The sequence below is a fragment of the Microcaecilia unicolor genome, chromosome 8, assembly GCF_901765095.1.
Source record: "Microcaecilia unicolor chromosome 8, aMicUni1.1, whole genome shotgun sequence".
Lineage (NCBI taxonomy): Eukaryota > Metazoa > Chordata > Amphibia > Gymnophiona > Siphonopidae > Microcaecilia > Microcaecilia unicolor.
In genome coordinates, this window is record NC_044038.1 from 26,443,343 (window position 1) to 26,467,053 (window position 23,711).

Below are 23,711 nucleotides of genomic sequence, written 5' to 3' on the forward strand. Positions count from 1 at the left end.
GGAAATAAATCATCCAGGTGTTATGGGCGTGCGCCAAATCTAAAATTACCACCAGGGGGGCGCGATAGCTTGGCGGTAGTCCTGTTTAGGTATGCACTGCACGTGCGCAACGCCTAATGCACCTTTGTAAAAGGATCCCTTAGTGCGGTAACTAACATCTAGAACTGACCTGTGGAAGTGAATTGCCTCTGTTCTTACTTCCTCCAGCCAGTGCACAAACTGGCAGTAGATAGATTGTTAATGTGTGGGTTTATCACTTTTTATTGAAATGTCCTGGTTTTTAGGGAACATTAGCATTTTGATTTTGGAACAGTAAAAAAGAAAAGTATGTGATGAGGGTAGTACTTGAACAGAGTCTATCTTTCTCTTTTCTTTCTTCGACCTGTCGGGGCTTTAGCCGCTGGTGCCGGAGCTGTGTCTCTTGGTGGAGAGGGATGCAGACTGGTTCTTCTTGCATCTTCCTTTTGAGTTTTTTGCTGTGTCGGCTCGACCCACAGTGTGGCTAATGCTTTTGCTGCTGCCTCTTTTTGTTTTTGCTTGGCTGCTACCTCTGCTGCTTTAGCTTTAAGTCTGAAAAAAGAACAAAATAAGGGAGGAGTGGAATTTATATGTACTAAAGAACAATGACCACAATCACATTTTTTTAAGTATGGGCATTAATTACACGAGCTATGCAAAACAGTGTTTTACTATGCAAATGATATGATGTAATACTGGTTCATTACACTGACTGTTTTCCCTGATATTTCAGTTTCAAATTGACTTGAATAGGATCTCCTTCAGGCTTCACTAGAATTGCTTAATTCTGAATCATTTGAAAACTGTAGCTGTTTGGATTACAGGCCTATCCCCACTTCCAACTCTTGTTCCTCAACTGTATGGTTCTTCTCTCAGTCTTGTCATGCACTTTAAGTATCTTAACATAGTAAATGACGGCAGATAAAGACCTGTATGGTCCATCCAGTCTGCCCAACAAGATAAACTCATTTTACATGGTATGCGATACTTTGTATGTACACCTGAGTTTGATTTGTCCTTGCCATTCTCAGGGCACAGACCATAGAAGTCTGCCCAGCACTCTTTTACTAAAAGTTCTGAAGCTAGTGTCAAAGCCCCTTAAAACTTACACTCAAACCCATCCATATCTATTCAGTAACGATCAGGGAGTAGACTGTAGAAATCTGCCTAGCACTGATTTTGCTTCCGAATTACCGGTGTTGCCACCCAATCTTTGCTAATCAGAGTGGAGGAGTGGCCTAGTGGTTAGGGTGGTGGACTTTGGTCCTGGGGAACTGAGGAACTGAGTTAGATTCCCGGCACAGGCAGCTCCTTGTGATTCTGGGCAAGTCACTTAACCCTCCATTGCCTGCTGCATTGAGCCTGCCATGAGTGGGAAAGCGCGGTGTACAAATGTAACTAAAATAAATAAATAAGATTCCGTGGATCCATTCCTTCTAAACAGAATTCCTTTGTGTTTATCCCACGCATGTTTGAATTCCATTACCGTTTTCACCTTCACCACCTCCTGCAGGAGGGCATTCCACGTATCCACCATCCTCTCCATTAAAAAATACTTCCTGACATTACTCCTGAGTCTGCCCTCCTTTAACCTCAATTCATGTCCTCTAATTCTACCGCCTCCTCATCTCCAGAAAAGGTTTGTTTGCGGATTAATACCATTCAAATATTTGAACGTCTATATCATGTCACCCCTGTTTCTCCTTTCCTCCAAGGTATACATGTTCAGGTCGACAAGTCTCTCCTCATATGGTTTGCAACGCAAATCCCATACTGTTTTTATAGCTCTTCTTTGCACCGCTTCCAGTCTTTTTTACATCTTTAGCAAGATGCGGCCTGCAAAACTGAACACAAAATACTCCGACGACTTGTAGAGGGGCATCAACACCTCTTTTTTTCTGCTAGTTATACCCCTCTCTACGCAGCCTAGCATCCTTCTGGCCACTGCCATCGCCTTGTCACATTGTTTCTTCACTTTTAGACCCTCAGACACCAACACCCCAAGGTTTCTCTCCTGAGTCAAGCTTACTAATCTCTCCCCTCCTATCTGGTATCTCTCTTTTAGGGTTCTGCACCCCAAGTGCATCACTCGACACTTCTTGGCATTAAATTTTAACTCTACTATTTGGGTGCTAAGCTGCTATAAACTGGTATGCAGTACGTACAAATGTAATTCACTGTTACTATCAGAATTACTAATGTATCACATCGAAAGCTTTTGGTACTTTTTTTTTTAATATTTTTATATTGCAGTGCTCAGTATGTGTGGCTGTGCCTTATACCATTGGTCACGGTAACTGCTAACAGCGCACCAACTTCAAACATCACCGCACTGGGCCTGCCTATCCTCCTTAGTACATGGTCATAACGCTTCAGTTCTTAATGTAAATTGTACAAACATTAAAAGTGTAAATCATGTCTTTCCACTTGTCTGATATAATGTTTGTTCAATGCAAGTCCCTTGTGGTGCTATGCTCTCTTCCGCCAGTGTAAGTGCTCTTTTGTGATTAAAATCAATTCTGAAGGTAGGATGTCTTTCCCAACATGAGACCATGTTTCGTCATTACGGCGTCTTCAGGGAATTAAAATAACCAACATAATATTGAGTTCAAAATCGTATACATGACTATTGTTAAAAGCTATTGCATGTTCATTACCTTCTTAACTGTTCTCTCTAGATTCAGTTATTGGCTCGAAAGGCAGCTGAATCGTTGCAAGCCCTTCCCTGTAGTCAGAGCAAAAGCGCATGCTGTCTGAACGTCAACCTTTTGTACTAATTCACCAGTTGTGAGTTCAGGCTACTCCCTTATCTTAACGCAAACACTCATTTCTTTATTGAGGCCTTGGGGCTGAACTGTGCCCCATTGAAAAATGAATCTCTGTTCAATGTTTGCTAAAATGGCTGATATATCACCCCTCAGCGCAAATTCACCCGGGTCAATATCACATATTTTAAGTCTGCTATTGAGTGCTGTTGCTATCCCCAATGTTCTACCAGCGGAGCTTCTCTCTTGTTGACCTGTAGATTACTAACGTGTTCCCCTATGCGCTGCTTAACTTTGCGCTTGGTTTGGCCAATGTACCATTTAGAGCAGGGGCATTGTATCCCATAGATAACTTGGGCCGAATTACAGTCTGTGTGGCCCCGTGAGAAATATCGCTTGCCGGTTTTAGGATTGATGACATTATTTGTCTCCATGGCATAAGGGCAGTAGATACAATTCAAACACCTTTTGTGACCTTCATCGTTGGCCGCATCTGCAGATCCAGTATCTCGAAAAACAGATAGCAGTTTGCCCATATTTTGGGCTCTTTTAAATGATATCTGCAGTTTTATTCATAAGTTGAGGATGTAAACGCAGTATAAGCCAGTGTTTGTAGATGATCTTTGTCACTTCTTGTCCATAGTTGGAATAAGGGAGAACACATGGAATGTTGCTTTGGGGATGCTTGTCTTTTAATCGAGGAGCTAGCAACCACTGTCTATGTGTGTTCTGCGCCCTCTTGTATGCTTTTCTTATAACCCTGGATGGGGGGGGGGGGGGTATCCACGTCGTTTAAATTTGTTTATCATTTGATGTGCTTGTTGTTTAAAGGTATATATTTTGATCACTGCATAAACGCTTAACTCGCAGGAATTGTCCAACGAGAATCCCATTTTTCAAGGCCATAGGGTGACAGCTGGTGTAGTGCAATAAGGTATTCCTGTCAGTAGGTTTTTTAAAAAGTGAAGTAATAAACTGTCTTTGATGCATGATGATGTGTACATCCAAAAAATCAACACTTCGATCCCCGACATTAAATGCAAACTGGATATTGGAGTCACAGCTGTTCAAATATGTTAGAAATTCATAAAGAGCTGCCCTGCTTCCAGTCCATATCAGGAGCACATCGTCTACATAACGTTGATACTTTTATGTGAAGTTTGTATATGGAGGAATCCACATGTTTGTTCTCATATTCTGCCATATACAAACATGCAATGGTCGGAGCTACTGTCGCTCCCATTGCTACCCCCTTTTGTTTGCCAAAAAATAAGACTCTTCAAAACAAAAATAATTCCTACTCGGCACAATCACAAAAGAGCACTTACACTGGCGGAAGAGAGTCACGGCTGCAGACAACATAGTACCACAAGGGACTTGCATTGAACAAACATTATATCAGATAAATGGAAAGACGATTTACACTTTTAATGTTTGTACAATTTACATTAAGAACTGAAGCGTTATGACCATGTACTAAGGAGGATAGGAAGGCCCAGTGCGGTGATGTTTGAAGTTGGTGTGCTGTTAGCAGTTACTGTGACCAATGGTATAAGGCACAGCCACACATACTGAGCACTGCAATATAAAAATATTAAAAAAGAGTACCAAAAGCTTTCAATGTGATACATTAGTAATTCTGGAAGTAACAATGAATTAAATTTGCCAGACCCTCGACCATTCTTCTAATGTTTGGAGATCCCTTCTCATTGTTTCTGCTCCCTCCAAGGTATCCCACTCTATTGGCTATTTTCATGTCATCCGCAAAAAGGCAAACTTTTCCTTTTCGCTTTACTCATACTACCCCTCTCCTCAAGTCGCTTCACTGGCTCCCTATCCGTTTTCGCATCATGTTCAAACTTCTTCTACTGACCTATAAATGTACTCACTCTGCTGCTCCCCCAGTATCTCTCCACACTCGTCCTTCCCTACACCCCTTCCCGTGCACTCCGTTCCCTGGATAAATCCTTCTTATCTGTTCCCTTCTCCACTACTGCCAACTCCAGACTTTGCTCCTTCTGTCTTCCTGCGCCCTATGCCTGGAATAGACTTCCTGAGCCCCTACGTCTTGCCCCATCCTTGACCATCTTTAAATCTAGAATGAATGCCCACCTCTTTAACATTGCTTTTGACTCGTAACCAGTTGTATCCACTCGCCTCCACCTACCCTCCTCTCCTTTTTCCTCTACACATTAATTGATTTGTTTGCTTTATTTTTTGTCTACTAGATTGTAAGCTCTTTGAGCAGGGACTGTCTTTCTTCTATGTTTGTGCAGAGCTGCGTACGCTTTGTAGTGCTATAGAAATGCTAAATAGTAGTAGTAGTACTTCCAACCCTTCAGCAATATCTCCCATAAACAGAATCAGCCCCAACATTGACCCATGAGGAACTCCACTGCTCACCTTCCTTTCCTCCAAGCAGATTCCATTTACCACCCCCTCAACCAACTGTCGGTCAACCAGTTTCCTATCCAGTTCACCACTTTTGGTCCTAAATTCAAGCCTTTCAGCTTATTCACGAGTCTTCTCTGGGGGACCGTATCAAAGGCTTTGCTGAAATCCAAGAAGATTACATCTAGCGCACGTCCTTCATCCAGTTCTTTGGTCACCCAGTCAAAGAAATCAATAAGATTCGTTTGGCAGGATTTTCCTTTGGTAAAGCCATGTTGCTTCGGGTCCTGTAACCCGTTGGCTTCTAGAAAGTTAACGATCCTTTCAGCAGCGATTCCATTATTTTTCATACCACCGACATGAGGCTTACCGGTCTGTAGTTTCCCACTTCTTCCCTGTCTCCACTTTTGTGAAGAGGGACCACATCCGCTCGTCTCCAATCCTGCGGAACCTCTCCCATCTCTAAAGATCTATTAAATAGTTTATCGTTTATTTATTTACTATACCGTTACTTCTTACATAGGAGATCAGAATGGTTTACATATTTAAAAATATGACATACAATACAAATAAAAACAACAATATTCTAACATAAAAGAAATCCATTTATGATGGGACAGCTCTAACAAGACTTCCATACCAAAGAAAACAAACCAATTACATATATCACTCATACATATCACATTCAAATAATGTGCTACCATTAACCTATTGGTTTTCTCCAATAAATGACACTGAAATTCTCCTTATAAACAGCACTAGATGTCAAAAGCTATTTGAAAGAAGTAAGTTTTTTAAAGCTTTACGAAAGAGCATAAATGATTCTTCTACCCTAATATATTTGGGAGTGAATTCCACAATGATGGTGATTAAAAAAAAAAAAAAAAAGCTGAAGCTCGCGTTGACTCCCACCTAGATCTTGAAGGCGGTGGGATTACCAACTTGTTATCAGTAAGTGAACGTAAAGTTCGTGATGGTGTGTAAGGAATAGTTAAATTTGCAATATATGATGGTGTCGATAAATGTAACGCTTTATATTTAAGAATGAGAATCTTAAAAGAAATTCTCAAATGAATCGGAGTCCAATGTAGTTGACATAATAGAGGCGTAGCCTTATCATATCTTGAAGCTCTACATATTATACGAGCAGCTATATTTTGAATAGTTTGTAAGCGTTTCAAGTTAAATTTTGTAATGCCTACATAACAGATGTTACAATAATCAAGGCGTGTCATAATGTACACATAGGCCAAGATACGCAATGAGTTATTATCTGTTGCATTCCTAATGGAACGTAGTTGCCTTAGATAGTAAAAAGATTTTTTTACTACCTCTGATATCTGATCATTGAACGATAAAGCTGAATCTATGATCACACTTAAGTATCTGACAGATATGTACCAGGGCAATTGGCCTGTCAAATAAAATAGGAATTAGTCAGTATTGAACTTTGACCTGTTATCCAACAGGCTATTGTTTTTTCAAGATTTAGTAGTAGTTTATGCTCAAAGAGCCAACTGGCAACCTTTAAGAGGTCCTGCCAGGATGTTTTCCCTGATCGCAAGTTAGCAGCCCTTGTAAAAACCTGTTTCTTCGATCTAAAGATAATTCCCATTCAGTTTGCTATTTCCTCTATTAGTCTTCACAGATGACCCTTCTCTATGGTCTTCTTTTCTCCAGTCTGGATTACTGTAACACAGTATATTCAGGTCTGCTACAATTGCTTATTTGACAAATGCAATCGGTGCAAAATAGTGTCATAAGAATCCTTTCACACACCGCAGGATTTGATCATGTCACCCCTTTGTATTTACATCACCAGGGTTCTACATTCCCTCAACAACTGCCGTCTACACATGCCTTCCGTTTATGCAGCCAGATTGGAATCCACTGGACAGAGCGCCTTCTACTGTATCACACCCTCTTTATTGAATTCACTTATATCATTCCTTTTACTGAAACCTTCTTTTGTAAAATTTAAAACGTATTTATTCACTAAAACTTTTGGTGAGAATGTCAGAGAGGTTGTGGTTGAGTTGAACTAACAGGTTTTTACCCGTGTCTGACTGAAGTTTCTCTTCTGACTGAATGTGTACCAATATTGCCCATCCTGCTGCATCTGCCCTTTGTTCTCTTTAGATAGCAAGGCAGTGTATAATGACTACAGGAAATAGAGGCGTATTTTCAAAGCACTCCTCTCCTTCTTCTACCCTAATTTAACCTCTACACAACATTAAATGTATATGTCACCTTGCAATGACAATGTTAACAAAACTCTGTAAGCCACATTGAGCCTGCAAATAGGTGGGATACAAATGAAATAAAATAAATAAATACAAAATTACGTGGAGGGGCATTTTCGATAGAATGTCTAAATCTGAATTTGATGTTTTACACAAAATGTCCAAATTCTGAGCAGAAAGAAGGTAATTTTCAAAAAAGAAAAATATCTTTTGTTTTCGAAAATACTATGGACATTTGTTTTTCATTGCTCCCTTACCTTGTGTGCTGAACACCCCCCCCCCCCCCCCAAAAAAAAAAAAACCCACCCCAAACCCACTACCCCCCAACTGTACACCACTATCATAGCCATTGCGGGTGAAGGGGGCATCTATATGTGGGTACAGTGTGTTTTGGAGGGCTCACAGTTTCCTCCACAAGTGTAACAGGTAGAGGGAGGTAGGAGCCTGGGTCCACCTGTCTGAAGTGCACTGCACCCAACACTAGACTATTCCAGGGACCTTCATGCTGTTCTAATGGACCTGAGTAGAACATCTGAGGCTGGCATAGAGGTTGGTAAGTAATGTTTTTCATCACATTTTTTGGGGGGGGTGGGAGGGGGTTAGTGACCACTGAGGGAATAAGGGGAGGTCATTCCTGATTCTCTCCAGTGGTCATCTGGTTATTTAGGGCACCTTTTTGTGCCTTACTCATAATAAAAACAGGTCTAGCTCAAAACATCTTAGTCCTGACGGTTTTATTTTGTTCCATTATGGCTGAAAAATGTGTCTTAAGTCTTAGGAACGCCGAAGCCCCGCCTTTAACACGCCCCTTGAGATTTAGACGTACTTCTGACTGACATAAAGGAATCCTGTGCAGAAGGAAGGGATCCTCAGGAGCTTAGCCTAGAATGGGTGGCAGAGCTGGTGCTTGGGAGGTGGGGCTAGTGCTGGTCAGACTTATACGGTCTGTGCCGGGGCTGGTGGTTGGGCGGCGGGGATAGTGCTGGACAGACATATGGTCTGTGCCAATGCCGGTGGTGGGAGGCAGGGATAGTGCTGGGCAGACTTATACGGTCTGTGCCAGAGCTGGTGGTGGGAGGCGGGACTGGTAGTTGGGAGGCGAGGATAGTGCTGGGCAGACTTATACGGTCTGTGCCGGGGCTGGTGGTGGGAGGCGGGGTTGGTGGTTGGGAGGCGGGGATAGGGCTGGCCAGACTTATACGGTCTGTGCCCTGAAGAGGACAGTACAAATAAAAAAGTAGCACATATGAATTTATCTTCTTGGGCAGACTGGATGGACCGTGCAGGTCTTTTTCTGCCGTCATCTACTATGTTTACTATGACTTCAGAGGAAAAACGTTTTAAAAAGAGGTTTTGAAAATACTGATTTGGCCGTTTTTTGTGAGATAAACATCCAAATGCAGACATGTCACTTTTTGGACGTTTTTCTCTTTTGAAAATGAGCCCCATACTAACCTATGTAACTCTGTTAAGTGTAAGGGCACTGAAAATAAGCCCCACTCCTCTTTAAGCTATATCCCTTTGGTCTGTAATCCTTCTTTCTCTAGCACTATCTCTTGGAAGCGCATCTTTTTCTTTCACAACTTTCCTGAACAGCCAAATCTCCCCTGCTCGTCTTGCACTATCGCCTCCATATAACCCATATCTACATTTTAAGGACTCCAGTTTCTTTTGCAAAACAAATTTTTGTTCAATTTTTAGCCCTGCATTCCTTGATTCTGGAAATTTATTCTTGCCTACCATGCAGTCATTTCTTTGAAAATAAAAATACAAAACTAGAAAAACTTTAATTTTTTTGTTCATAGACTGGGTATAATAGTTGAGTGATAAGATTTCCTAGCAATATATGGGGTAAGGCAAAAAAAAAAAAAAAACTTCCTACAGTTTTTTGCAGTTTTCTCAGCAACTGCTTTGAATTTCAACAAGAAATTTAATGTACTTATTTAGTCATCATACTTATGTATTACTATTAAACAACATTTAGGGCCTCTCGTACAAAGTTGTGTTACCAATTCTCGGTGCGGCAAATAAGAGGAAGCCCATTCAGTTCTTATGGGCTTCCTCTCATTTGCCACTCGGCTTTGTAAAAGAGGCCTTTACCCAGTGATTTTTGCATGTTAAGGGCCATGTTTACTAAACTGCGCTGTAGGTGCATTTGTGTTTGTGACGCACTCTAAAAATTAGCACACGGTAATGCTAAAGACACCCATATATTCCTATGGGTGTGTCTAGTATTAGCGTGCACTAAAAACGCTAAAGCACCTTAGTAAACATGCCCTAAATGTTTGAGCTAAAACACAGTAAGATAACGTCACTTGAACGATACAGTTAACAATGTGTCAGAATTTTGCAGTCACTGTGAATGCTCAAAGTGACCACCCCCAGCTATAACACAGGCCTTCCTTCAGTCAGTTCTTAACAGCCTTGTCAGTCGGTCCCTGTGGCAGTCTGTCCCAGATCATCTGCAGCACTTCCTTGAGTTCGGCAATTGTTTTCAGCTTTGAGTGGAGCTTGTGTTAGGCCTCCAACATTGCTTCCCAGTTAAAAGTCTGCATCACTGTGATATCATTTAACAGTAAGCTCCTGTTTTGTTTTTTAATCAAATAATGGTAGTTTTACAGTGCAAACATTTTTGAACATGCGAAAATCACTGGGTGGTTACACTAAAAAGTCTGTAACTTTGCCATATTTAAAGATAATATCGTTCCACTCAGCACCTAAATGTAGATAGTAACGACAAATAAAGCTGTAAGATTTCATGTTGAAATTCCAAGCAATTGCTGAGAAAACAGCAAAAAGACTCTAGGGTGGTTACTTTTTTTTTTTTGTCATCTCACCCAGTACACATAAATTTAGAGGGAAATTTTAAAAGCAAATATACACAGATTTAAAAGACAATTTTTAAATGCTGAAACGGCTCATACAGTCAGTAATGCTTATAAAATTGTGTGCGTACAATGTAAAGATTTTCTAATTAAAATTTTGGTAAGTAAATGTAAGTGTATGAATTGCCTGGGATAATTTTCAAATGGAAGTATGCACATATTTTTTTTAATTAGCCAGTACCCCCACAGGGAAAAGTATGTTTACACTATTAATATATGCATGTTATAAAATTATTTCCATAAAGGGTTATTTTAATAATTGTTTTACATCTGGAAAATGTCTGTTATTCATGTGCACTTGGCTACACCCTTTTATAAGTATGTGTGCCATGTGCAGTCATTCCTGCTGGCATACTTTGAGCAGAATTGTAAAGTACACACGCAAACACCTTTTCTGGAACACGTGTAGAATTGTGCTCTAGTTTACCAAGGGTGGGGCAGTGGGAGCAGTCCGCACGGGTGCAGGCAGCAAGGGTGTGCGCGGATCAGGTACATGGATCAAGCATGCAGCTGTTGGCCCCTTTGACATCAACTTTCTGTTCCGGGGCAAGGGACTGGCAGATCCGACAGCACCCCCTTGCACAGAGGAGGGAATGCGCCACTGGGGGAGACCCTGCTCCGTCCCGGGTGGCAACTAATGTAGGTACGCCACTGGATTTGTGCACCATTTGATCTGATTCTGGAAGCCTATTTTATAACTTGTAAAAAATTGGATATAGGCAACCACCATATATCTGATCTTGTTAGATATATATAACAAGATCAGATATGGTGGTTGTCTATATCCAGAAAGTTATTCCCTCAGTGGTCACTAACCCCCTCCCACCCCCAAAAAATGTGATGAAAAACATTACTTACCAACCTCTATGCCAGCCTCAGATGTTCTACTCAGGTCCATTAGAACAGCAATGCAGGCCCCTGGAATAGTCTAGTGTTGGGTGCAGTGCACTTCAGACAGGTGGACCCAGGCTCCTACCTTCCCCTACCTGTTACACTTGTGGAGGAAACTGTGAGCCCTCCAAAACACATATATACATATATCTTTGTGGGTACAGTAGGTTTCTGGTGTGTTTTGGAGGGCTCACAGTTTCCTCCACAAATGTAACAGGTAGGGGAAGGTAGGAGCCTGGGTCCACCTGTCTGAAGTGCACTGCACCCAACACTAGACTATTCCAGGGACCTGCATGCTGTTCTAATGGACCTGAGTAGAACATCTGAGGCTGGCATAGAGGTTGGTAAGTAATGTTTTTCATCACATTTTTTGGGGGTGGGAGGGGGTTAGTGACCACTGAGGGAATAACTTTCTGGATATAGACAACCACCATATCTGATCTTGTTATATATATCTAACAAGATCAGATATATGGTGGTTGCCTATATCCAATTTTTTACAAGCTATAAAATAGGCTTCCAGAATCAGATCAAATGGTGCACAAATCCAGTGGCGTACCTACATTAGTTGCCACCTGGGGTGGAGCAGGATCTCCCCCCAGTGGCGCATTCCCTCCTCTGTGCCAAGGGGGTGCTGTCGGATCTGCCAGTCCCTTGCCCCGGAGCAGAAAGCTGACGTCAAAGGGGCCACCAGCTGCACGCTTGCTCCATGTACCTGATCCATGCACCCTCCTTTTTTTTTCAATCTCATGCTGGACCACCAGAGGTGGCACTTAGAATCAGGTAAACTTTCACCAAGGATTTCTCACCATATTCATAACTTCAAATATGTTTTATGATTTTTAATCAATAACTAAATTAATACATATTTATTTACAAAACCTAATTGTATTTCTATTTCAGACTTTTAATATAAATGAAATACTCAAACAAGTCTAACAGATTGCATTGAAAAGATGAACATTTCATTTATATTAAAAATTTTAAATAGAAATATAATTAGTGAGAGATTATTTAACCGATATTTTATAACTTGGACACAGGCATCCAGTTATAAAATGACCCCTTCCTGTCCATTTAAAGTGAAGGAAAGAGAGCCTACCGTGCTTTCTCCTCCTTCTGGATCTTTAGCACGCGAAAAGCTGTGGCCCGCCAAGCCCTGGTTTTGGGGATTTCCTGCTGTACTAGGACGTCACGTTCGTAAGCGGGAAACAGGAATTGTAAAAAGAACGTGTGGATTTGGTCGATACAACGCTCAAACTGCTTCTGCTGAAGTGTGACTGAATCAATTTGATCTGTAACAAAACAAACCTAGTTAGGATTTCCCAAAGATAATTCTGCTTTTATATTACAAAACGAGATGAACTTTGGCCTCCCTGGAAGGGGGGGGGGTAACTAATGTACAAAAACTAATAGAGTAGAATAAAAGGCAGCAGCAACAGGTGAATGTAGCTTCTTCCTAAAACACCGCTATGGACTCTGGTCGTTCCCTAAAGCAGCCCCTTTACTTCTGTTTATAGAACATACTGGTAGCACCCAGTGGGAGTAATGGGAGGAGTGAAAGGACATGACCAGCCTTGCTGCTAAGGGTGCGTTCTTTCACTGCAGGACTGTCTATTACATTTATATTTATAAATCACTTTTATCAGAAATAAACCCAAAGCAGTCCTGTGTATGGGAGAAAGAACCATTATTATAAAAGGAGGCTTGTTGAATTTCATGATTGAAAAACATCTCTTGTCTACTTGATTCCATACATGAGTGCAGTGCAGCATTCTAGACTATCAGCCATAAGGCAGATACACACGCATATTTAATTTTTACTGGGCTCCCTATTGCAATTGTGCTGACTAACCACAATTTTAATTCCATGAATTGACTCGGCATCATACCCTAACAAGAGGACATGCTTCCATGTTTCTTTGTTCTTCTTGTTACCCTTCATTTCCAGATGTAAGTCGGTGCTTCCATGTTTGTTGGTCCTTAATTCAATTTTAGGAATGGTCCAGAGTTTAGAAGCTAACCCAACAAAATGTATTCCCAGCTAAATTAAGAGAGGTAGCCCACTGCGTCCAGGTTCCACCCCCTATATCCCACTTATTTAATTCCATAAACCCATCTTCTAAGAGTAAATTGCCTAGATCCAGACCTCTTCTGAATCAAGGTATCCACATCAGTTTATTTCAAAGGGAATTTTCTATCTTAATTTTAATATATCCATATCAAACAAGAATTCTACTAATCCTATCCCCAGGGATCATCTACTTTGAGAACTCTCAACTTTACTTGTTCCAGTTCTCCTCAGCAGGTGCTGAACTACTCAAAACACTCAAAAAAGTTCTGAGTTTCTTCTGGAAGCCTTGGTAATGGAATTCTATTATTAGCGGTATCTGCTTGTAGTTCCAAAGTCATCTCTCCCATAGCAAGATATTTCCACTGCCTCTCCGAGCTTACCTAGTGGCTTCTTCGGGGCAGGGGCGTAGCCAGACTACAGATTTTGGGTGGGCCTAGGCAAGAAGTGGGTGGGCACCAAGTGCTCTCCCCCCCCCCCCTCCCAACCACCACCAACAAAAATATCTCAGCTTACGGGGAAATGCTTCGTTCCACCATAGAAGTCTGCAGGACGCATACGCTGAGCATGCTCAGGTGCTGGTATCGTGTAGTGTTTTCGTTAACATTAGGGGGATGTCTTCAGCTGGCTGAGCTTGGGATCCCCACCAGCTACCACTAAACGTGTGGTACTATTGGGTGGGCCTGAGCCCTAAGTGGGTGGGCCCCGGCCCCACCTGTGGCTACGCCACTGCTTCGTGGCAGGAGCGTCCCTTGTTGCTCCTAGCCCCGGTGGCTCTGTGTTCAAAAATGGTGGCTGCGTCTTCCCGCAAATTGGGAATAGCATAAGCAGGAACAAGTCGCCTGCTCATACTATTCCCAATTCCAAAATGGTGGCTACAACCTCCCGCAGCAGTCACAGCCACCATTTTTGAACATGGTGCCACTGTGTGCAGAATCATCATGGGAATTGCTCCTGCCCCAAAGAAGCCAACAGACAGGAAGGGCCTATGTGGAGGGGGAGGAGTGGAAGGGTGAAACTTTTGGGGGTGGGACTGGTTTTTTTTCTTCTCGAGGAGGTGGGAGGCTGGCTGGGGGACAACGACGCATTTTCGGTTTTGGTTCCAGTTTCAACCAAAACCAAGACCATCGGTTTCAGTTGGACTATAATGACAGATTTAGTATGATTATGAAAAAGGAACTATAAAACCAAAACCATTTTAAAAATTTTGAATGTTGTTATCTTTACAGATAGAGGGCAGGATAGTCTTTTGCTACCCCCATGTGGTAAGTCTATAAAACATAGCATTTCTAAAATCATCGTTTAAAAAAAATATATAGCAAGGTTTCCCAAATCTGCCATAGGACCATATAGCCTGTCAGGATTTCCGGATCTCTCCACAACAAATATGCATGAAAGAAATTTGCATATAGTGAGTTCACAGTGTGTCATTTTCTCATACACATTCATTCTGGATATCTCACTGAACAGCCAGGAAGTATTCTCAGCAGGCCAGCCCCAACTGGACAAAATTACGTACAGTCATACAACCACAGCATACTAATGCTCAGCATCCACATTACCTGATTCATTTATGGGACTGCTTATTGATTCTTGTCTCGTCTTCAGAGATGACAAGAACGGTATTATTCTACCTTTATTTTCTGCTTCTTTGCTCTTATCTTTAAAGGGTAGAAAACATGGAGCAGAGATGAGATAAGTATTTGGAGGTACAAATGAAAAAAGTTACTTTCTATGTTAATAAAACAATAACATCCTTTCACAAATATTATGCTCATGAGCAATACCCAAAGCTGCTTGTCCTTTTCTGAAAGGTGAACAGGTTATAAACTAGTCTGACTCTTGATGCTCTTCATCATTTCATGCACACAGAAAATGGAGATTTAGCAAAGTTGCTTACACGTAATGGAGATTCACCATAGTCAGCAGGGGAATGTTGCCACACTTCTTGGTAACATCCTCCAATGTCAAAAGATCACAACTATTTTTTCTCAACTAGAAGACTTGCAGCATACTTGTTCAGGCTGTCAGCTAGACCAGCATGTTCAACTCCACCTGAATTTTTATTATCTCGTTTACTCAGCTTATGCTTGGGCAGCCCCCAAAGCAGCTATAGCTATCTGCACCTGGCTTCACAAGCATTAAGCTTAATAGAAGATCTACATGATCATCTAACAGATGCCCCCTCCCTCAGGGATAACACCTACGAGCGGTCAGAATCTTACTCATAAAAGTACTCTCCTGGAGAATCTACCTGCCTCACACGACTGACACCCTGGTCAGGCTTGGAAGGGGGGCGTTGTAACAGGGATCCCTGGTTCACTGAGGAGAGTTCCCCTCCCTTCCCAAGGGGCTTGAGATTGACACTGGTTTGGTGCAGACCCGCCCTCGAGGCCTCAGAGTTGATGTGCTCCCTACAGTGCATGGGTCTCCAAGACAGGCTGGAGCTCTTGAGAAGCCTGCACTGATACCCTCAATGCCATAGCCTCTTGAAGCTAATAGATGCTCCATTTTGAAGCATTGCCCTGAGCTGCTCCTCGAGGGCTGCCATTGATTAAGGCTGGTGCTTAGTTGAAGTAGTCACATCCTTCAAAGTCATGCCCTGTCTGCTTCCTAGGAGGGTGTGTGGCCCTCACATCAAGGTTGCTCCGAGGGCATTGATGATTTCGATGCCTTGGTGCTTTTTGGCTTCCACTGGACAGATGGAATCATCAACGCTAGGAAGGGACAGGAGGATGCCAGTGTTAAGGAAGGTGAAGGCCCTCTCAATGTCAGTGCTTCCCCAGTGTCCAACACAGCTCCCAAAGCCATAGAGACTGATATTTCCAATGCCACAGTCTCAGTGCCAAAAATTCATTCACACAGCTTTTCTTGACCTTTAATACCTCTTCTTGACATCTGTGATCAGAGTTTACAAGAAAAGGAATTATGATCAGACTCCAGGCACTGCAAGCTCCAAATATGGGTGTCCATAAGAGACATAGTCCTGCTGCACTGGGTGCACCTTTTAAAAACCACTGGAAGTTTTCTGGGATATGGGTGCAAAAATAGCCAAGGTGAAATCAACTAGCTTGGTGGTAGAAAAGTGTTTGACTGGGTGCCCAAGGCCTAAGGAGACCTAGTGGGCTGTGGAAAAACAAAGAAAGCTTGGAAGTACCAAAAGATCCTGACTAAATGAACTAAAAAGCAGAGAGCGAACACTGGCCCTGTGTGAGACACTTATACACGATTAAAGCAATTAATACCACAAACAGCAATGAAGAACACACGCTGAGATGTGGATTGTGGGAAGGAATTACAAAACATGTCCACACTGCTCTGCAGGAAAAAAAGAGGACTGAGCAGGTCCTGCACAATGATAGCAGGCAGGAAGACGTGTGTATGCACAATGGGATGTTCCCAAACACTTCTAGAAAGAACGAGGTGGAGTGCTTACCCCACCAGGCTCCATCAAACGATGTCACCCATAGCCAGAATGGAGCTGATTATTTATTTATTTCATTTGTATTTTAAATCACATAATCCAAAACACATTTACTGCAATATACAAAAGTAAACAATAAAATAATTCAATACCATCAGTAATACCTCATTACAATAAGAGATCAATAAAACTGTTTAAAAAAAATAATCGTAATAAATAAAATAATCAAAACACAGGTTTACATAAAACTGAAACTAATACCTTGAAACACAGAAAATACTGCATATGTTCTAGCCAAGCGTTTATTCCATCACTGGAATTACTTACAAGCAACGTGAAGCTGGCCAGACTTCTGCAATGCTGAAGATGCTCTTCTTGTATTTTCAGATAGCTTCAATGTTTCATTAGTGCTTTCTGACAAATTGTCCTTTGATTGAAGGTTTTGTTCAGAAAGAAAAATGTTATCATGAATGAAAATCTTTGCATTTTCCTTAACATTTCAAATGCCTTTGGCTACTTAATTGTATCAGTAGAAGAAGTGGCCTAGCAGTTAAGAACATAAGCATTGCCATACTGGGTCAGACCAAAGGTTCATCAAGCCCAGTATCCTGATTCCCAACAGTGGCCAATCCAGGTTGCAAGTACCTGGTATGATCCCAAAAGAATAAAAACAGATTTTATGCTGCTTGGATTTTCCCAAGTCCTTCTTAATAATGGCTTATGGACTTTTGTAGGAACGTATCCATCTGTAAAAAAAAAATGTCAGCACCCCTAATCATTTTGAAAGGTTGGCTGCTATGAGTGCAGGTATGGAGGCAAACTACAGTGTCCTGTGGGAAATTTCCACACCGTGGTCCCAAGGCCCAGTGAGCCCATTCACTACCTGTTGTCCATCCAGGCAATGCGCTAATATGGCTGCAGCCATATTAACGCATAAGCAGCCATATGGCGCAATGAGCTTCCATATTTTCATCTCTTGGCTCTGGGAAGCCCCCCTCTCCCAGCGTAAATTGCTCCAGTGTGATTTGTTATGAAGATCTTCCAACTTTTCACTCCATTTTCTCTGCATACAGCTTAACTATATCCATCCTATCCTTCTGGTTATTAGTTTGGTGCTCCACTTCCTCAGCCAAATCATTCAGGCCTGATCACAATTTCTTCAAGAGCTCCTTAAGCTCAGTCACACTCTTTACAACAACAACAACAACAAACATTTCTAAAGCGCTACTAGGGTTACGCAGCGCTGTACAATTCAAACATTGAAAGGACAGTCCCTGCTCAAAGAGCTTACAATCTAAAAGACAAGAGAACAATCTAAAGACAAGTGAACAAGCTAGAGGACGAGTGAACAGTTAATCTGATAGGTTGGATGGATTGGGGCATTTTATATTTCTCGAGCGGTTAGGCGCCGAAGGCAGCATTGAAGAGGTGAGTTTTGAGCAGAGATTTGAAGATGGGTAGGGAGGCGGCAGGGGGCATGGTGTATGGGTAAAGGAAGATTTGGGTAAAGGAAGATTTACTACCTCAGTTTTCATTTCAGATTTGAAGCAGCCTAATACCTCATGGAGGTCTGCTTTTGTGAGGGGCTCCTTAAGAGGGCTGTCAATCTCTGTACTGCTTTCAACCTCTAATAGTTCTACTGCTGACAGTGCAGGACCCCAATCCAGTCAGGTTTTCAAGATTTCCACAACAATTAGGCACGAGATTTATTTGCGTACGATGGAAGCAGTACATGCAAATCAATCTCGTGCATATTTATTGTGGAAATCTTGAAAACCCGACTAGATTGTGGCCCTTGAGGACTGTGGTTGCCCACCCCTGCTCTACTGCATCTGTAAGCTCCATCATATTATCAGCGCGCGGCCCTGCCATGGCCTCATGAGCTAAAGTTGGAAAAAGGGTTTAATATCGCTAACCATCTTACTCGCATTATCAGTCACTTTACAGGTCATTCTGTTGCACTGGGAGACCATCACGGTTATAAGGGGATGCCACCCAGAACTCAGAGTTCAGCTGCTGATGTCACCAGAAATCCCTATTCTGCAACGTTAAATGATATTAACAATCACATGTACAAGTCCTTAACAAGGGACAAATACAACAAGATGCATTATTCATAAAACACATTTCAAGCCTCTGATGATTATATAGCAACTAGTAAAAGAAGCCCGTTTCAGAGCAAATGAAATGGGCGCTAGCAAGGTTTTCGTCGCCAACACCCCCCCTCCCTCCCACCCTGGCCAACCCCTTCATTGTTCTGCCATTGCTCCGCCCCTATCATGACGTTTGACGCGAGGGCAGGGCCCGGAGCGATTCCCCGCCTCCCCTCCCTGCCAACCCCTTCGTTGTTCTGCCATTGCTCCGCCCTCGAGGGCGGGGCACGGAGCGATTTCCCACTCCCCCCGCCTCCCTGCCTCCCTCCCTGCCAACCCCTTTGTTGTTCTGCCATTGCTCTGCCCTTGAGGGCAGGGCCCGGAGCGATTTCCCACTCCCCCCGCCTCCCTCCCTGCCAGCCCCTTCGTTCTTCTGCCTTTGCTCCGCCCTCGAGGGCAGGGCCTGGAGCGATTTCCCACCCCCCCGCCTCCCTCCCTGCCAACCCCTTAGTTGTTCTGCCATTGCTCCGCCCTTGAGGGCGGGGCCTGGAGTGATTTTGGTGGCTTCACCACCACGAACCTTCAAACCTTTTTGAAGGAAGTCAGAGCTTGGCTTCACTGACATCAGTATCCTCAGAACGTTGAGGGTGAGTTTTATTATAGTAGATTACAGAAGTAAATAACATAGGAGGTGACATTATTTTGCACTGGTCTGAATATCCCTCTTTCCTGACCGGACCACAATGGCACCATGACATGAACAAGTGTCATCTAAGTTCAGTCCAGAAGCCATAGCAGAAGTATTGACATGTTCTTTACTGTCAGATTCCTATGAATCTGTGCATTCTGCCTCGTCACTGACTTGTAACAAAGACATGATGAGAGACTTGCAAAGCAATATTATCATTTGGCCAATGAACTTCAGAGCATTTAGCAGCCTCAAACTTGTTTAGTATGTCAGCTAGTCGCCCGGATGAATGATAAACCTTCAGAACTTGCCTCATGTAATGTACAAGCATCAACTGCTTCTAAAAAAAAAATCATCTATTTTTTGAAGGAGATATTTAGAAATTATTATTAGTGTTTACTATACATCACAGATCCAGAGAAAACAGAGTATGGAAATGGTGGTAAAACAGAAGTGCTAATGACCTATTTAGTTGTGTACAGTTCTTTTTTTTTTAAGATTTGTTTATTGAGTTTCAAAGAGAATACAGCATCAACTGGCTACAAGCCAACTATAGGCATATTACATCAAAATAACCATAACAAACCACACAATTATTATCTGCATTTTGTAGTGTTCTCCCTCCCTCCCCCTCCCCTTATACTACCTCCCCCCTCCCTCCCACCGTCGATGTATGTTATCCTGCCTCTTTACAATCCTTTCCACTTTTCATAATATTCCCATATTTTTTGAAATTGTTGTAGCTGCCCCTTTCGCATAGCTGTCAGCTTCGACATTTGGTATAAGTAGTGTAGCCTATTCTCCACCACCTGCATAGCAGGGGTCTCCCTTTGTTTCCATGCCCTTGCCAGCGCCAATTTCGCTGAGCCAAGGATATGTACGACCAGTGGTGTGCTGGAGCCGGCTCGCACCGGCTCACAAGAGCCGCTTGTTAAATTTTGACAGCTCTTGCGAGCCGGTTGTTGTAGGGGGCGAGCCGGCTCCATTGCACGAGGTAAGCATGGCAGGAGGGCGCCATGCTTACCTCCCCTCCTGCTCCCATCCATGTGTAGCGATGTCCTTCGCCCCCCCGTCCTCCCCTGCCGCTCCTATCCGTCCGTTTCAATTACCTGCCTCGAAGCGCCGCATTATCTAAAGCCTGCCTGCTGCCCGACTCCAGCTGCCTGTCTTCCCTGCTTGCTTGCTTCTCAGTTTGGTTCGCGCCCTTAGTCCCGCCTTCTGACGTCATTCTGACGTCATTTCCTTTTCCCGCGGCGGGACTAAGGGGCAGGGCGCGAAGAACCGAACTCCTGAGAAGCAAGCAAGCAGGGAAGGCAGGCAGCTGGAGACGGGCAGCAGGCAGGTTTTAGATAATGCGGCACTTCGAGGCAGGTAATTGAAACGGATGGATAGGAGCGGCAGGGGAGGATGGGGGGGTGAAGGACATTGCTACATATGGATGGGAGATGGAGGGCAGGGGAGGGAGGAGAACTGCTGGGCATGGATGGGCAGAGGGGGCAGGGGAGAGAATTGCTGGGCATGGATGGGCAGAGAGGGGCAGGGGAGAGAACTGCTGGGCATGGATGGGCAGAGGGGGGCAGGGGAGAGAATTGCTGGGCATGGATGGGCAGAGGGAAGCAGGGGAGAGAATTGCTGGGCATGGATGGGCATAGGGGGGGCAGGGGAGAGAACTGCTGGGCATGGATGGGCAGAGGGAGGCAGGGGAGAGAATTGCTGGGCATGGATGGGCAGAGGGGGCAGGGGACAGAAGAGAATTGCTGGGCATGGATGGGCAGAGGGGGGCAGGGGAGAGAATTGCTGGGCATGGATGGGCAGAGGGGGCAGGGGACAGAAGAGAATTGCTGGGTATGGATGGATAGAGAGGGGCAGGGGAGAGAGGAGAGTTTCAGGACATGGATGGAGGGGAGAGCAAGAGAAATTCTGGACATGGATGGAGGGGGGGAAGGGAGAGAGAAGAAATGCTGGACATGGAGGGAAGATAGAGGAAGGAGATTAGATGAGGGAAAAGGAAGTGAGGAGAGAAACTGCACATGGATGGAGAAAATAGGCAGAAGCTGGATCCACTGTACAGTCAAGTTTGCGGAGGACCAGAAATGAAGAAGAAAGGAGGAAAGAAAAGAAATAAATGGAAAGAAAGCCCTGGAAACGGAGTCAAGAGAACAGATAGAGAGCAGCAGAATCAGATACTGGACCTGCATGATCAGAGAAACAAAGTCACCAGACAACAAAGGTAGAAAAAAAATAATTTTATTTTCATTATAGTGTTTGGAATATGTCCACTTTGAGAATCAGGTGCTGAACGTTAAAAGTTTATGTTTATTTACTTATTTATGGCATTTTATGCCATATTAAACATGAATTAGATTGGAACCTGGGATCATTTAATTTTTTTTTCCTGGAGAGAGTAATGTGTTGGCCGCGGCCCCCCCCCCCCCCCCCCCCCCCCGGGGTTTAGCCAGCTCTGCAATTTTTTTTGGGGGGGGGGGCGCAGAGGTGGGTGGGGGGGGCGCAGTGGTGGAGGGGGGGCACTGAGGTGGACCGGGGAGAGAGCCTGTTGTTAAAAATTTACCAGCACACCACTGTGTACGACTAACTTATGGCAATGTATAGGGGTCTTTCGAGGCCGTATATGTAATAAACAGTGTTCAGCCCGCTTTGGATAAGTGATCTCAGTCATTTCTCTCACTCTGCCCAGAACCTCTGCCCAATACACTTGTACTTTGGGGCACTCTCACCAAATGTGCCAGAATGTACCTCTCCCCCCACATTCCCTCCAACAGTCTGCTGATAAGTGCGGACAGAACTTCTGTAAATGACTCGGGATATAGTACCACCAGTAGAAAATCTTATATCCATTTTCAACCAGTGGCTGGGCGATGGAGGGCTTCAATAAGTGCCTGTAGCTACTTGCCCACCAATCTTCCAAATAAGTGGTCTGTAACTCCGCCTCCCACCTTCCAGTGTAGAAGTCCTGTGGGGAGGAGAGCAGTAGCAACGCTCTATATATCTTAGTTATGCCACCTTTTCCCCCTCCCCCTCCAATAGCCTTCTGTTGTGTACAGTTCTTAAGAAAGTAAGAACACAAATCAGTTTTGCTTTTTGTGTGCGTTCTTTGAGTAACTGACTTACATTTGTAATGTTTCCAAGCATTCTATTATATGTTAGTCTAGCTGCTGACTCTTTCAGCAGATCATCATTAACGTAGATCACAGCACAATCCAGGAGTGCCTCAAAAAACTCAAGAAATGTCATCTGGAGGAAAAAAAAAGACATCATATTACTACAGTTCACAATTTTACAAGAAAGACATGAGAAACATTATAGAATCTCTCTGTAATTCTCAAAGGACAAATTAGGGAGTGGCCTAGTGGTTAGGGTGGTGGACTTTGGTCCTGGGGAACTGAGGAATTGATTTTATTTTTGTTACATTTGTACCCTGTGCTTTCCCACTCATGGCAGGCTCAATGCGGTGGGCAATGGAGGGTTCAGTGACTTGCCCAGAGTCACAAGGAGCTGCCTGTGCTGGGAATTGAACTCAGTTCCTCAGGACCAAAGTCCACCACCCTAACCACTTCAGGCACAGGCAGCTCCTTGTGACTCTGGGCAAGTCACTTAACCCTCCATTGCCCCATGTAAGCCGCATTGAGCCTGCCATGAGTGGGAAAGCGCAGGGTACAAATGTAACAAAAATAAAATAGATACTATTGGAGATTCTACATGGAATGTTGCTATTCCACTAGCAACATTCCATGTAGAAGGCTGCGCAGGCTTCTGTTTCTGTGCAGGACGACAGACTCACAGAAGCAGAAGCCTGCGCGGCCACATTGGTGATCTGCAAGGGCCGACTTCTACATGGAATGTTGCTAGTGGAATAGCAACATTCCATGTAGAATCTCAAATAGTAGCAACAGTGGAGGAGTGGCCTAGTGGTTAGGGTGGTGGACTTTGGTCCTGAGGAACTGAGTTCAATTCCCACTTCAGGCACAGGCAGCTCCTTGTGACTCTGGGCAAGACACTTAACCCTCCATTGCCCCATGTAAGCCGCATTGAGCCTGCTATGAGTGGGAAAGCACGGGGTACAAAGGTAACAGCAATTCTTGAGTCCCTCCAGTTTGGTCCAGATGCATGTATTTACACTCTCTTACCAACTGGGGGCAAGGGAATTAGAAGGGGTGGGGGATGTATCCCATAGTCATCATGTACCAGCAGAAGGAAACTGTTAGCCTTATCTGTCTCTGTTGG

General features: G+C 43.6%; 1 protein-coding gene across 1 annotated transcript in view; it reads right to left on the reverse strand.

The window, feature by feature from the left end:
• Nucleotides 1–245: 245 nt before the first annotated feature.
• RSPH10B (radial spoke head 10 homolog B) overlaps nucleotides 246–23,711 on the reverse strand; it is a 101,063-nt gene continuing 77,597 nt past the window's right edge. The window contains exons 16-20 of the mRNA XM_030212022.1: nucleotides 22,599–22,721; nucleotides 17,016–17,115; nucleotides 14,827–14,925; nucleotides 12,296–12,488; nucleotides 246–570 (exon numbers count right to left, since the gene is read on the reverse strand). Coding sequence (XP_030067882.1) covers nucleotides 357–570; nucleotides 12,296–12,488; nucleotides 14,827–14,925; nucleotides 17,016–17,115; nucleotides 22,599–22,721 — 729 coding nt within the window. The 3' untranslated portion in view covers nucleotides 246–356. The remainder of the gene's footprint in view (nucleotides 571–12,295; nucleotides 12,489–14,826; nucleotides 14,926–17,015; nucleotides 17,116–22,598; nucleotides 22,722–23,711) is intronic.